At 43.7% G+C, this 16,015-nt stretch overlaps 1 protein-coding gene across 2 annotated transcripts in view; it reads left to right on the plus strand.

The window, feature by feature from the left end:
- The window catches only part of LOC126100487 (fatty acyl-CoA reductase 1-like), a 253,551-nt gene that overhangs the window by 124,364 nt on the left and 113,172 nt on the right, over positions 1–16,015 (plus strand). For both annotated transcript variants that reach the window (XM_049911094.1, XM_049911093.1), the window contains exon 5: positions 8,905–9,014. In XM_049911094.1, the coding sequence (XP_049767051.1) occupies positions 8,905–9,014 (110 nt within the window). The remainder of the gene's footprint in view (positions 1–8,904; positions 9,015–16,015) is intronic.

Consider the following 16,015-nt stretch of genomic DNA (forward strand, 5'->3'; position numbering starts at 1 on the left):
TTGATCTGCAAGTACAGCTTCAGTGCTCCCATAGGTTAACACCAAGTGGGTGACAAATGCACGAGCTACAGTTTCTGAGGACATACCTGGCATGGGAAAGAGAATTAAGAATCTGGAAAAATGATCTATGATGGACAATATATATCTGTTATTTTGTGGACTCAAAGAGAAAGGGCCAACGATATCTGCTGCTACCAAAGCCAAAGGACAAGTGGCTTCTGGCACTTGCTGTAAGGCTACAATTGTTCGGGATGGCAATGACCTCTTAAAGCAGGGCAAGCAATTTTGTATATACCTTCGCATGTCTCGACGTCTGCCTTCCCAGAAATAACGGGCAGCTATTCGGCAATTGGTGGCTTGGAAACCATTACAACATGCTTGCAGGCTATCATGACATTGTGCTATTATCTTGGGACGTAGTTGTTTTGGAATTACCACTCGTTTACCCAAGGGGGTCTTTCGATACAAAATTCCATCCCCACCAGAAAATTCAGGCAAGGTTTCATACTTCTGACGTTCAACATCTTTTCGCTGTGCTTCCCTCCATTCTTCAATAGAAAAATAATCGGTAACAGCCACTGTAATTTCCCAGCTTAACGCATTGGCATTTTGAAGCAACTTTCCCGGTTTATGTTTAACCTTGTATTCAAATTCGCTCAGTTTTAAAGCCCAACGAGTTAACCTGCTACTAGTATCTTTTAAACTTAACATCCACTGTAATGCTGAATGATCCGTGATGACAGTAAATTTTCTCCCTTAAAAGTTACATCTAAAATAGATTACACCAAACATGAGAGCTAAGAGTTCCTCCTCAGTTGTACTGTGATTCAATTCTGCTTTGTTAAGATGTCGAGACGCATAACCAATTGGTCGTTCTTCTCCATCGATTTCTTGTGACAGAATAGCTCCTACAGCATAATTGGAGGCATCTACCGGCAGAATGAATAGTTTTTCAAAATCGGGGTATGCTAGTACAGGTGCTCTAGATAAAACATGTTGCATTTGTTGCATTGCTTCATCACATTCCTTGGTCCAGGTAAAACTAACTACTTTTTTAAGTAATTTTGTTAGGTCCTTAGCAATGGTAGCATAATCGTTCACAAAACGTCTGTAATAATTGGAAAGACCTAAAAAATGACTGTAATTCTTTGATGTTTGTTGGTGTTGGAAATTCCTTTACTGCTGTGGTCAGGGATCTGCTTTGACACCTTCTGCGTTTATTATATGTCCCAAATATTGTACCTGCGATTGGGCAAAGGCACACTTTTCCAGTTTCACGCTCAAGTGAGCTCTTTTCAACCTTTCCAAAACATCCCTCAGCTTTCTGCGTGTTCTTTGATGGTATTAGAAAAAATAATAATGTTATCTAAATATAACAAGCATGTTGTGGGTTTCATTCTGCGCAGCAACAAATCTGGAAATCTGTGAAAATTGACGGGTGCATTCCTCAAACCAAAGGGCATTATTACAAATTCTTGCAGGTACAACAAAAGCAATTTTATGTCGGTCCTGGGCTGCAACAGGGATGATGGTATCAAGAGCATATATCAAGGGTGGTGAAATATTTGCAGTTGCCTAATGGGTCTAATGTTTCGTCAATGCGCGGTAAGGGATACGTGTCTGGAGTAGCTACTCGATTCACTGCCCTCACATCGACACGTAGACGATAGGCTTTCTCTCCTTTACTGACTTTTTTGGCACGACGACCACGGGGGACGCCCATGAACTTGAGGAGGGCTGAATGATTCCTGCAGCTAATTGCTGCTGAATCGTATCGTCGACTACAGGTTTGCGCAATTGGTCGTGCTTCACCAGACGGAATTTCGTGCTGAAACAAATCCATGGTCAGTAGAAACTGCATCTCTTCAAATAACCAATAAAATTCCTCCAACACTGGCTTTTCCTCCTCGACATTTAAATGACTCAACTTCTCTGTCAACTAATTCCTTAATGACGATGTGACATAACTCACTTGTCTGACTGGACACTTCTTTCTACTCCATCCCTTTGCATCTTTACTTTGTGGAATTTCAGCACCTCCTACGTCTTCCAAGGTCTCTTGTCCACTAGCAACAATAGTACGTTTCGGTATTACAACATGTTTCGTACCAAAGTTGTCTATGGTCACCGGTATTGCAAAACCTTTCTGACTTCTTTCCGATCAGCAAATACTTCTCTTAACATGAACTGACTGATGATCTAATACATCATTCTTTGTGAGCGGAGCCACCAGAACTTCTTCTTCGGCTGCTTCCGATTTTTTCCACTTCCGCCTTTTATCCTTACAGGGTCTGTGGTTTTTATCGCCCACATCCGCGATTTTATGGGAGACTGTAAACGGCGCCTTTCACAGCTTCCTCGTGTTTGATGGTTTGGTGCACTGCCGAAACGATGAATTGCTTCACCAAACTCCACAGTTGGCGTGCGATAATTCACTATTCCCTGATAATGGCGCAAGAAGTCACTCCCTAATATGGTGTCAAAATCACCTTTCTTTAACCTCACCTCTTCCATCTCGCCTGCCGCGGTGGTCTAGCGGTTCTGGCGCTGCAGCCCGGAACCGCGGGACTGCTACGGTCGCAGGTTCGAATCCTGCCTCAGGCATGGGTGTGTGTGATGTCCTTAGGTTAGTTAGGTTTAAGTAGTTCTAAGTTCTAGGGGTCTTATGACCTAAGATGTTGAGTCCCATAGTGCTCAGAGCCATTTGAACCAATCTTCCATCTCTTAAATGTATTTATTCTCGTCTATTTTCAAATTCACTACACACGAACCTGCAGGGACAATTATTTCTTCACCAAGGCCACTGGTATGAAATCGGGGTGGCTGTGGCACCCTTTGGTCATTCTTATCTACAAATAATACACTAACTTGTGCACCAGTGTCAACTAATATCTTAACTACTTTGTTCCCGAGTATGCCACTTAAACTAACATGTTCCACCACTATACTTTCTCCGGTCCTCACCGGGTGTTTTATTCTGGTCGGGGGCGGGGGCAGGTAGTGGAGCCTGCCCCCCCCCCCCCCCACGCGTTTCTCGAGTGTGACTCCTCGTTGCCTTCCACGCCAGGGGTACAAAGTTTCCCTTGTTTGATCGCCAACGAGACTTATCTCGCCCATATTTGGTACCGCAGGAGAATGAATTACTTGCACTATGGTTTGATTTACAGGATTTTTGTGGACGTCGTCAACGAGTGGTCTTTTAGGTGAAGTGCGAAGCTTAACTAATGCGTTAAGGAACACATCGTCTTATCCTGTGTCATTTGCGGCGACGTTTCCATCTTACTTATTTCCACAATGACCTTGAGGAGCTCCTTGGGGCTTAGGAGCTGCAATTCTGAGCCCCTATTTCGGCTCTCGAATGAGTAAGAGAGGCCTTAATTCGACTGTCTAGGCAACTCCACTTCCCTTTCAGAGTGAGAGATGCAGACAGTCTATAGCACTTGTATATCCTTCTTTTCCCCTTGTTCAGTTGAAGAACATTGTGTGAAATCCTGTCTTCACGCTCCGTAGCTATGATGAATGCTACATATGCATCACACACTTTGAGCAAAGTGCAGATCAATTATCTTTGTGTTGTGGTTGTCCATAAAGTCTTAGCTGCTAGTAGGGTGAGTGACGAGTTCTTGCACAAGCTTGTCTGGGAACGTCGCCCAGCCAGCTGGATTTTGTGCTGCAGAGGTTTTTGTATTTGCAGATGGAGTGGTTTCCTTGAGGGAGGCGCTGTTGACAAGAAGGAAGAGATAATCATTTTCCACATCGTTTCCAACAGTACCATCTGAGCACTGTGTAGCTACTTTGAGGCGCGATGTTATGTGGCCAGGAGCTGAGCTGCCACTGGCTTCGTTGAAGGTAGGGGAAGAGTTGACTATGTTTGGTTGGTTGATTTGGGGGGAGGGGACCAAATAGAAACATCATCGGTGGTATCGGATTAGAGGAGGATGGTGTCGGAAGCCGGTCGTGCCCTTTCAAAGGAACCATCGCGGCATTTTCCTGATGCGATTTAGGGAAACCACGGGAAACCTCAATTCGGAATGTCCGGACTCGGGTTTGAACCGTCGTCCTACCGAATTCAAGTCCAGTGTGCTAACGGTGTGCCACCTCGCTCGGTTAATTCTCCTGTGTGTAGCCTATCAGCAGTTCTTACCCTTATTTAAGTGTCACCATGCTAACGTGAAATCTGATGGTGGTTGTGAGGAGGCGCTATGGTCAACGCATTGGAGTTGCGTTGTGCAGGATCTAGGTTCAAATCCACGTGTGGCCATGCAGATGCAAGTTTTCCCGTCGCCAGGGTAACACACCGCTAGTTTCCTTCCTTGTGGTTATTGAATACCAGCTTGAGCTGCATCTGATATGATCTCATTCGTCGACAGACACGTATACCACTCAACAGCTAACTCGGTAATCCAGTTACAGTTATAGGCTTCTTATCTGAGGGCTTCCAGGAGAAAAAAATATTTTTTCGTATTTCATATAATTATTGACACAAAACAAATATTTATAATGTTGTAGTAATTTACTTATTATGAGGTATAGTCTTACGTTAAAGACTTAATGCAGTAAGAAAAGAAAGATTAAGGAGTGGAGTTGAAATTCAAGAGGAAAGGATATGAATGATACAATTCGCTGATGACATTGCTGCCCTGAGTGAAAGTCATGAAGACTTACAGGATCTGCTGAATGGAATGAACGGTCTAATGAGTACAGAATATGGATTGATAATAAATAGAAGAAAGATGAAAGTGATGAGAAGTAGCAAAAATGAGAACATCGAGTCAATTAACATCAGGATTGACGGTCACGAGGAGATCAAGATAAGGAATACTAATAAATAGTTGATAAAATAACCAATGACGTACAGAACAATGAGAACATTAAAAGCAGACTAGCATTGGCCACGAGGAATCTCGTCTTGGTCCCTACTTGCTTCTTTTGTCGCTCAAGGCGAACACCTTACTCGATTTTGTTTGAACAGTAGTACGCCAGACTCATCGACGATAAGAATTCGGTGTTTCGGAAACTATTTTTGATCCAAGGAGGCTTTCAATACGGAGAAAAATATACCTACATTAGTCTTGTTAAAGGTGTAAGCTCCAGCGAAAGATGCCACTTCTGGCGACCTCAGCGTCGGTCCTGACTGACGACTCTTGATTCCGGCGAATTAATCTCCTCCAGCAAGACGTGAGTCTCTGTTGAAGGAATATTTAATTTTGTTTTTCTCAGCTGGTTGGAAAGAAAGACTTCAGACATCTCTTACTGTCAAGCCAAAGAATATTGTTCCCAATTTCATAATACAGTATTTTAGTTCCTTCTCCTGTTCAGGGGTGAAAACAGGTCTTTTTGAACGGAAGACATTTTTATTTTTGGTTGCTTCTTGATTTAAGTTGTCGACTCGTCTTTTCAATGTCATTCTGGGAATACTGAATATTTTACTTCCTTTCTTCCAGTCCATTTCGCCACTTCTTGCTGTCTGAATAGCCTGCCCGTCTTTTTCTGGATTCCAGCATTGTTCTGGAGTCTTGTGAGGTCGATTTCTAGCCGTTTACGAGTTATGTGCTAGAGAAAACTCGAGTTATATACACTCCTGGAAATGGAAAAAAGAACACATTGACACCGGTGTGTCAGACCCACCATACTTGCTCCGGACACTGCGAGAGGGCTGTACAAGCAATGATCACACGCACGGCACAGCGGACACACCAAGAACCGCGGTGTTGGCCGTCGAATGGCGCTAGCTGCGCAACATTTGTGCACCGCCGCCGTCAGTGTCAGCCAGTTTGCCGTGGCATACGGAGCTCCATCGCAGTCTTTAACACTGGTAGCATGCCGCGACAGCGTGGACGTGAACCGTATGTGCAGTTGACGGACTTTGAGCGAGGGCGTATAGTGGGCATGCGGGAGGCCGGGTGGACGCACCGCCGAATTGCTCAACACGTGGGGCGTGAGGTCTCCACAGTACATCGATGTTGTCGCCAGTGGTCGGCGGAAGGTGCACGTGCCCGTCGACCTGGGACCGGACCGCAACGACGCACGGATGCACGCCAAGACCGTAGGATCCTACGCAGTGCCGTAGGGGACCGCACCGCCACTTCCCAGCAAATTAGGGACACTGTTGCTCCTGGGGTATCGGCGAGAACCATTCGCAACCGTCTCCATGAAGCTGGGCTACGGTCCCGCACACCGTTAGGCCGTCTTCCGCTCACGCCCCAACATCGTGCAGCCCGCCTCCAGTGGTGTCGCGACAGGCGTGAATGGAGGGACGAATGGAGACGTGTCGTCTTCAGCGATGAGAGTCGCTTCTGCCTTGGTGCCAATGATGGTCGTATGCGTGTTTGGCGCCGTGCAGGTGAACGCCACAATCAGGACTGCATACGACCGAGGCACACAGGGCCAACACCCGGCATCATGGTGTGGGGAGCGATCTCATACACTGGCCGTACACCACTGGTGATCGTCGAGGGGACACTGAATAGTGCACGGTACATCCAAACCGTCATCGAACCCATCGTTCTACCATTCCTAGACCGGCAAGGGAACTTGCTGTTCCAACAGGACAATGCACGTCCGCATGTATCCCGTGCCACCCAACGTGCTCTAGAAGGTGTAAGTCAACTACCCTGGCCAGCAAGATCTCCGGATCTGTCCCCCATTGAGCATGTTTGGGACTGGATGAAGCGTCGTCTCACGTGGTCTGCACGTCCAGCACGAACGCTGATCCAACTGAGGCGCCAGGTGGAAATGGCATGGCAAGCCGTTCCACAGGACTACATCCAGCATCTCTACGATCGTCTCCATGGGAGAATAGCAGCCTGCATTGCTGCGAAAGGTGGATATACACTGTACTAGTGCTGACATTGTGCATGCTCTGTTGCCTGTGTCTATGTGCCTGTGGTTCTGTCAGTGTGATCATGTGATGTATCTGACCCCAGGAATGTGTCAATAAAGTTTCCCCTTCCTGGGACAATGAATTCACGGTGTTCTTATTTCAATTTCCAGGAGTGTATTTGAATACGTCTGGAGCAAACCGGTCTCCTTGAAGAGGGACCATCTTGCCCCAGACGCTCCCAGGCTAGAAGGAGATGGCTACAATACGTCTAACACATTCTAAAATCTCGAAACATAGCGAAGACTTAAGTTAACGATGCAGGTAACTAAAATAGTATCTATAAATAATAGTTCTTCCTAATAAATCCAATTTAATGATACAATGAAGCTGACCTTCCCTTGAAGTTCTAGGCGCTTCAGTCTGGAACCACGCGACAGCTACGGTCGCAAGTTTGAATCCTGCCTCGGGCATGGATGTGTGTGATGTCTTAGTTAGGTTTAAGTAGTTCTAAGTTCTAGGAGACTGATAACCTCAGATGTTAAGTCCCATAGTGCTCAGAGCCATTTGAACCATTTGACCTTTCCTTACATCGGTTTTTCACAAAATCGATTTTTCCCGTTAGCTTCAAACCAACACAACATATCACCTCACCAGATATTCAGCTGAACATGGAACAGGAGGACATAGTATAAAATTTCAACGGGAGTTAGCACCGCCAACTGGCGACGTATCAATGGTATCACACTACCCAGGTACGAGGGGCCTTTAGTGCTGCTTTATTAATCGTCGTACAGAGCACAGATGTTTTAGTGACTTTTGCTTTCATGAGGTTGAGCCGTTTGTCGTGCTAACAACATAGTGCTCGTGTTTACCATCCAGAATGGTAGAAACGTCAACCAGACCTTACAGGACCCTCACAGGGCGAGTACTGTCGTACTGTCAATACCAGAAATATTGACCAACGGTATTAATGTCAACCAAAATACTCTCACAGTTTCCAGTGTGTAGTGAACGTATGAGGGCGAGTATTATCATTCTGATATTTCGCCATTGTGTTCTTCGCATTTTCTCAGACTTAAGTGTAACACAGCTGATGTATATGGACTTCAAGTGATTTTTTAAAAAGAACGAAGAAATGTCCGCTTAATTTACCTGGAGATACAGAGAAAACCTATGCATATAAGTCAGTCATCAAACGTATTTTTGAACAAATATTTTTGATTGTTGATAGTGACTGTGTCCAAATATTGCAAATTTACTCCTAATGGCTACTTCACTGAGATTGCCTATCTCATTAACATATTCTGTTTTTCTGTTATTTCTTGTATTAAGATTAGTAAATAGCTCTTGCTCTTTGTGGACGCCTTAGAACATTGCAACTGCTGAAACTGAACGGAATGTATAAAGAAATAGCTGCAATCAGTTGCATGTGCTTATTTTTCTGTGATGACGTATCACATGCTTACATTTACTTACTTTCTGTGAACATTAATTCTTTACTAATGACATTGCAGGATTTTGCAACCGAATTTAAGACAGCAATTGTAAACCGTCGTAAGTGAAGAAATTGTGTTCACAACCAGTAAATAAATCTAAAGATCTGAAGATGGGGTGAACATAAAATCAATGTACGCTCAAAAACGCGTCTTTTGAGACATAATTTGCTGGTGTGCCATGTGGTGACAGGGGGTGCCTTACACTTCAAACATTAATGTCACAGACGCTGCGGTTTTGATTCATGCGACAGGGGCGTTGTTGGCACATCACGAGAGGAGAGGGCCTTTCGAACTTAAGTATATGGATGAGGACCATGGGTCATGCCTGCTGTAAACCCACTAACAACTAGTCCATAATTTACATGAAACCTGTGCATGCACGTCTGTAGCTACACAGCTCAGAAAAACCTATAAAGGACTTGTCGAATAGAGGTAATGGAGAATCACTGACGTACTGTTTTCTATATGTAGACCAACAGGCTATCAAGCAGGTGATATAATGTTTTTACTCGTAAGTGTATGTCACAAGCTGGATGGGTGTGGGGTAATGTGGACATTTCTGAATGTAACTACATGTTGTGGCAGGTTGCTGGGAAATCTACCGAACACATACGCCTTGACGAAGAACCTGACAGAGGAGCTGGTGGCGAGGTACTCCGACCGGCTGCCTATCGTCATTGCCAGGCCGTCCATTGGTGAGTGGGAGTCTGCATCACTTTGTAACAAACCCATTTATTTAGGTCTCCCTTCCAGGCAGCGATGTATAAATTCTGCTGTTTGATCTCCTTTTGCGGCACTGATATCGCAAGGGACTGCGTAGAACAGCACCATTTGTAAACTATATAAACTATATGAACCGCTGGCCTGAACCTTTAGTGCCAGCTCTAACATGCAAAAGTACCCATTCGGAAGAATTTTGTAATGAAATGCCTTGGAACTAGCTATTAAAATTTCTTATTTAATCGTATAACGTACTACCATAGAATGATAGAAGCTGAAGAAACGAATTAAAATTTGTTCCACAGCCAGGACACGTGTGCTAACTGTTATGCACTGTAGCGGTAAAGCTCAGGCAACCGCAGTGACCACGCTAGTCCAATGCTCTGCCTAACACAAAATTCGCTTCACACCTTCAGCTTGTTTCCCCTTTGTTAAAGCGTCACTACTGTGAAGGTTCTGCAGTTATGAAATAGCACTCTAGCTTTTTACATAATGGAGAAATCCACTACTGGAGAGCGTCAGCAATACTGACGATTAAAGAAGGGGAAAATAGGCTGAAGGGTTGAATTGAAGTTTTTGTTAGCGAGAGCACTGGACTAGGGTTGTTGGTTCAACCGTGTCTGCTACTTTGCTTTGGTGGTGTAATGGTTAGCACGTCTGCCTAGAAAGCAGGAGACCTGCGTTCACGTTCCAGATGAGGCACAAATATTTATTCATTTCCTCAAATTTTATGGTTATCGAAGGTAGAGTTGAGAAATTAATGATCTAAGGAGGGACCGAACTGATATGATTAAAAAACAGAAAAGAATCAAAATGATTAATGTATTCAACACAGTATGTCAATGGCGATATGGAAACTATATTTTTTTACAAAACAGAATGCAATAAAGATAAACATCATTTTGATTAAGTGCGTATTTCCTGTAAGTACTCACCATTCTTGCACTACTTTTCAGCACTGACCCAAAGAAAAAAGGAGAGAATTTGCGATGGTCAGTGACAGGAGCCCAAAATCATCTGTACAAAACACTTTGTAATTAACGAAAAATCTTTACTTCTAGTAAGGGAAGAGACGGTACTTAATTTCCTGTGCTTTGTGTGCCTGCTACATGCAATTACATTGGCAATCTATTACTACTCGCAGTACACAGTGTAAGTATCGGCTTCCTGTAACTCACTAGTGATGCTCAGTCGGGTACCAAACTGGGCGTTGACTAGGGGTGCTGATCATTGTCTTCCTGGAGGTGTGCCGCTACCTGCTCTTTCCAATGGCGCGCGGGTGACAGCCTTGGTGATGCCATCCCAGGGCACTGCGCTGTTCGGTGTGCAGTCGACGCTTTTCACATTCCTCTTCCTCTCTCCCCCCCCCCTCCCGCTCTCGAAATGCCACATCGTTGTCGTCTTGGGAACGAGTTTACGACAATGGTGGGCAGTGCGGAGGGGGGATGGCACGAAGCTGGGTGTCGAGAGGAGCCGGGAGCCACGACCGGGACTGACGCCGAAGTCCCGGCCACGCCACGTTATCCGTCCTGCGGTCTGAGGGCAGCGTACGTCGGAAAAAGCCACGAAAAGGCGCCCGCCCTTGTCCTGAGCAGCTCTGACGAAAGTCGGAGAGGGCAGCGACGTCGACGACTGCGGCAGGCGGTGGCGGAGGCGTTGCATGCAGCTCCGTCGGCTCCACAGGCGGTGTCGGAGAGGCACTCGGGGGCGGTCACAGCGGCCGCAAGGTCCCGGTAGGATGCGAATCTAGGGAGTGAAGATCTGTGAAAATATCACGTAAACGACAAGCACTAATCTGGTTCTGATGATGGCACAGCAACCCACCAGGACATTGAATTAAATAAATATATTCATAATTTAGAATTCAAGAAAAAAGCATTACGCATGGCAAAGTTCAGAAGTGCAGTGTTCACAACTCTAACGGTTTCTGGAGCTTCAGATGAGTGTTTTCACCTTGGAATAGAAGAGAAAAATGGTACGAATGTCTGTGAGCACTATGGAACTCAACATCTGAGGTCATCAGCCCCCTAGAACTTAGAACTACTAACACCTAACTAACCTAAAGACATCACACACATCCATGCCCATGGCAGGATTCTGACCTGCGACCGTAGCAGTCGCGCGGTTCCAGACTGAAGCTCATAGAACCGCTCGGCCACACAGGCCGGATGGAATAGAAGAAATACAATAGTTAGGACACAGTATACGGCGACATTCATTGCAATTTAACTTACGGTATGATTTCTTATGAAAAATCATTATTCGAGGACGTGTAAGCGATTGAACGGCGACGAGCGTTTCACATCTGTTTCAATGGCTGATTGTGAATCCAGTTCCGTCGAAGGCAGACGTGGCGGGGAAAGACGCGCGCTCACCCGCAGAGTTCGCAGCACCAAAAAAAAAAAAAAAAAAAAAAATCATGTGTGGAAATCTTATGGGACTTAACTGCTAAGGTGATCAGTTTCTAAGCTTACACACTACTTGACCTAAATTATCCTAAGGACAAACACACACACCCATGTCCGAGGGAGGACTCGAACCTCCGCTGGGACCAGCCACACAGTCCATGACTGCAGCGCCTTAGAGTTCGCAGCACAGCGGAACTGTTATTCCGAGTACAGTGATTCATAAGACCATGGAATCCAATAGTCGCAAATGCATCTTGAAGTTTGCATTCCCGTACGACTTTGAACGTTCAAAAGTATCCGAATTAGATGAGAGGTTTCAGGACAGGATAGGTTTACGACACATTGAAATGCTATTTGTAGCAAACGCCATATGTGTTCTAACAACCCTACTACAAGAAAGGTCAAAATTTAATAATGATTGTGGTATTGCTCACGCTGCTAAATACTGCATTTTCGGGCAACAACAAAGTTGTTATGTGGCAGGTGCCATTAGAGCACAGTTAATAAAGTCATTTCATGTAATAATGAATAAACTAGGCACTAATCTTTTCGTGTTTCCACGCTGGTCTCGTTGTAAAATCATGGCTGAATCGTCGAAAATGTAGGTGGTGATGATTCCAAGCTCGGATGCAAAGAGGCCTAGGTTTTATTCTGCTATATTCAAAAGTTTTGTAGATGCGCTTCACAAACCATTCTTGAATATTAAACCTTTCAAAGTTAGGACAATGGTGATGTAAAAAAATAATCAGCACTGCGAATTTAAGTTACACTTCCTTTTTATTGCTTTTGTTGCAATATCACGTAACACACAAAACATCACTTCACAATACAAAACATACTTGAAAACATCTTCCTCACTGTTAAAGTCCACATTTTATAAGCTGACTACAATATGCGTCTTTTCAACATGACATCCAAGACTTGACTTTCTCAAGGTCGACTCTCTAACTAACTAATAATTGCTTATGCACCCAAAAATCAAGAGTTACAAGTACGTCAAAGATCATAGTGACAAAAGAAAGAATATACACAAGAATAATATCATTGCAACATAAACATATCGATGTATCAAACTATCTCTACATTAATGAAATCAAATCTGAAAGTTGTCTCAGAAATATGTGAACTACTTTACAGAAACACAGTAGAATATTACTGGTATCGAGAGGTTCAGGTGAGGTGCCATAATGGTTACGTAATTCAAGTACCATTACAGTGTGAAAATATGTGATGACGAATCTTGTGCTAGTTTTGTAGATAGTACCCTAGGAACTGCGGATTCTATGTGTAAAAACGGAGAAGTCAGCAAAGTGTATGTCACTTATTTAGACCTCGGTCTTAGGACAGTCAGAATTTTCAGTGTTCCAGCTGAAGTAACTTTGGATGTTGCGGAAGCGTTCTGCAAATAACGTCTGAAAAATGGACCGGAAATAAGTATTCCTATGTAGGTAATGGGGCAAAGAGTGCTAGAACTGGCTGACATAAACATATCCTGTCATATGTATTCATTCAGGGTTTTAAAGTCGTAGTAGATATGACAGACAACCGTGTATCTGTGCCAAATGCTGATCCACAGATCATTTAAAATCAGAATGTCCAAAAGTTAACACCTTTCGTAGAAACATCCACGCACACCCAGACATGCAGGGAGCAAACTTACGTAGCGGCTCAAGATATGCCAGCATATTGCAGAGTCCCGTTTCAAGAGCGCACACTCCGCACTACCTTTACCGGTAGCTCCAGTGCAAACAAGTACCTGAACAGCGAGTACTGAGGTGCTTCCGGGTGGCGCAGTAACTGAAATTTCTGTACGACCACTGGGCAATTCAATGTGTGCTTCCGAGTCGAACGCGGGTCTGCTGGACTGCTTACCGGCACTGCTAACGAGTCTCAGAAAGTGCGAGTAACGACAACGCCGACTGCCGTTGCAGCATCACAGGGTGTCACGCCGACACGTGCGGCCAGAGCCACTGCCGATGAGGAAACCGACAACACACCACAGGAATCTGAAAGACAAAAAGGGCAGGCACGCTACCAAACTCCCATAGAAGACGTAAGCGATAAACTACAACGATCCCGTAAAATGCTGAAAAAGGATGTGAAATCACATGGACACAAGGACGGGACGCACGACCGAAATTCAGCACGGGCTGTGGAAGTGATGAGATGAACGCCGGGAAAATTGGAAAGACTGACTCCAGTGCATTAGACACTACCTGGAAGTGGCCTCAGGACATGGGAGACTAAACAACTTCACTAGCTAGCTGCATTCACATCATGCAGGACTATAAATTTTCGATCGTAAATGTTAATAGAATAGAGTCGGGTCTTAAAATTAAAGCAATAACAGATTACCTGAATGCTGCGGATGCAGACATCATCTTTATCCAGGACGAATCACCGATATCATAAAGTACAGTACGGTTTTAAATATAGGAACTGAAAGTGGAACATCTATTTTATTCAGGCAGGGTGTACCACTGATAATAAAAAAAACTTTTACCTTCTGATAGATGGTTCTCAATGGTTATCAAGGAATTTTCATTAGAGAACGTTTATGACCCCTAGGAAGTATCGGACAAAGACATAGAAGCACTTTCTTCCAAGACGAAATTGCTATTTTGATTATCACACCTCATATTACCACAATACTTGAGGGTGATTTTAATTGTGTGTTGAATAAACTGGATCAAACCCCAAATTTCAATTTCTGCTACGAGTTACAAATACTTGCCGAAGGCCTTCAACTAAAAGACTTTTCGATAGTCTTCCATCCAAACAGATCTGGTTTTGTGCATGCTAGCGACGAAACCGCTAGTAGACTCGAGAGGTTCTGTGCTAATAACGACAGTTGAAAAATAAGGCCAGCTAGCTTCTCTGACCACATTGCCTATCACATATATCTGAAACTCGACCGACAAAAAATATTTATGAGAAGAGGCAGGTGCCAGATGAGTGTCTTATTGTTAAAAGATGCTTCTGTGTCTCAGGCAGTCGAAGAAAATTGGATCAAATGTATCCGACGGTTACCCGCATGTACTGGACGCGTAGTTTGGTGGACCTAGCAAACAAAACCAAGCCTACAAAAATGTATAAAAAAACTTTGCAAAAGAAAAATCACACTAGAGGCAACATACACAGGATTATTATATTCACAACTACGAGACCTATACAGAGATGGAAAGAACATAGCTTCAACAACGGATAAAACGTGGGAACACCAAATTAATCGCACTCACTAGACAATCCTTGGATGGCATCCAAGCTAGAATACGAAATCTAAGTGACATCCCTAGTGAACCGACCTCTGTATATAACATTACCCTCGAGACATAACGAGCTAAACAGAAGGTAATTACCAAACTTGAGGCCCAGTAGAATTATGAATAGAACACTCAGGCCCCTATCGAGGTCTATATTGTGAACTATTTTAATGAGCTGTTTACAGAACGGAAAACTAGTGACATCGCTCAGTGTAACATGTTACATAACATAGCATTAACAATGCTGTTGGACAGGCGACATTAGTTGAAAATATAATGTCTGCAGTAACCAAAGCTTTCTTCTGGGGTTTGCAGAATGTTTAATAGTGCTTATACCAAAAAACATCGCTATGCCATCCTGTGAAATAATCGACCAATCACGCTAATGAATTCAGATTTCAAGTTATTCATGCTCGTAATGAACAATAAGATGGAACCTGTACTCTCGCGAGCGATTGGGCAATATCAGTCCAGCACTGTGACTAGACGCTCGAAACTAACTGCACTAGCATTACGTATCTAACATGCCTCTGAAACAGCCATAGCATTTCTTGATTTCGATACCACATTTGACAGAGTGCATCACGATTTCTTGCTTGGAATGATGAGAAGTATGGGATTTAGCGATGCATTACTGCAAATACTGAAAAAATGCATTTGCGGAACACACTCCAAATACAAAGTTAATGGCCAATTAAAGAAGCCTATCCACATAAGACGGGCGACAAGACAGGGATGTCCACTCTCAGTGACCTTATACTAAATTTCATTGGAGATATTTGTATTACAATTATTGGTGTTTTACAAGCCTGTGTTGTGTACTAAAGTCTTCAAAACTAGCTCTCCTTGCCATGGTAAAATATCTGAAGAAGTATTTAATTTGAATGGTCTTCAACTGATTAGTTTTGGAAGACACTTCATGAAGCATTTTTTTGTGTTGTTGTTAGTATTTAGCTGAAGGCTCAGAACAGTATAAATTAAATATAATTCTGTCAATAAGTATTTTTTCAGTTTAGTTTCCATTTATCAATGATGTCAGACATAATAGAAATACTGTACAATACACCCACTGCATATTTCTTTTCGATAAGTACTTTTGAACATGGTACAAAAATGCAGAAGATGCCTTCTCTGGAAATGCATTGCGATTTCATTTGAACTCTTCCCTAAATACTAAACTTTAACTGATTGTTTGGTTTTACTACTACACTTACGTTGGCTAGAGTAAAGAGGAGATGGAATGTGGAGCTGGGAGATGAGGATGGGTGGGGATAGGGAGGGTATGGCTTGTCACACAATGATGGT

Source organism: Schistocerca cancellata, chromosome 9 (genome assembly GCF_023864275.1).
Source record: "Schistocerca cancellata isolate TAMUIC-IGC-003103 chromosome 9, iqSchCanc2.1, whole genome shotgun sequence".
NCBI classification, from domain to species: domain Eukaryota; kingdom Metazoa; phylum Arthropoda; class Insecta; order Orthoptera; family Acrididae; genus Schistocerca; species Schistocerca cancellata.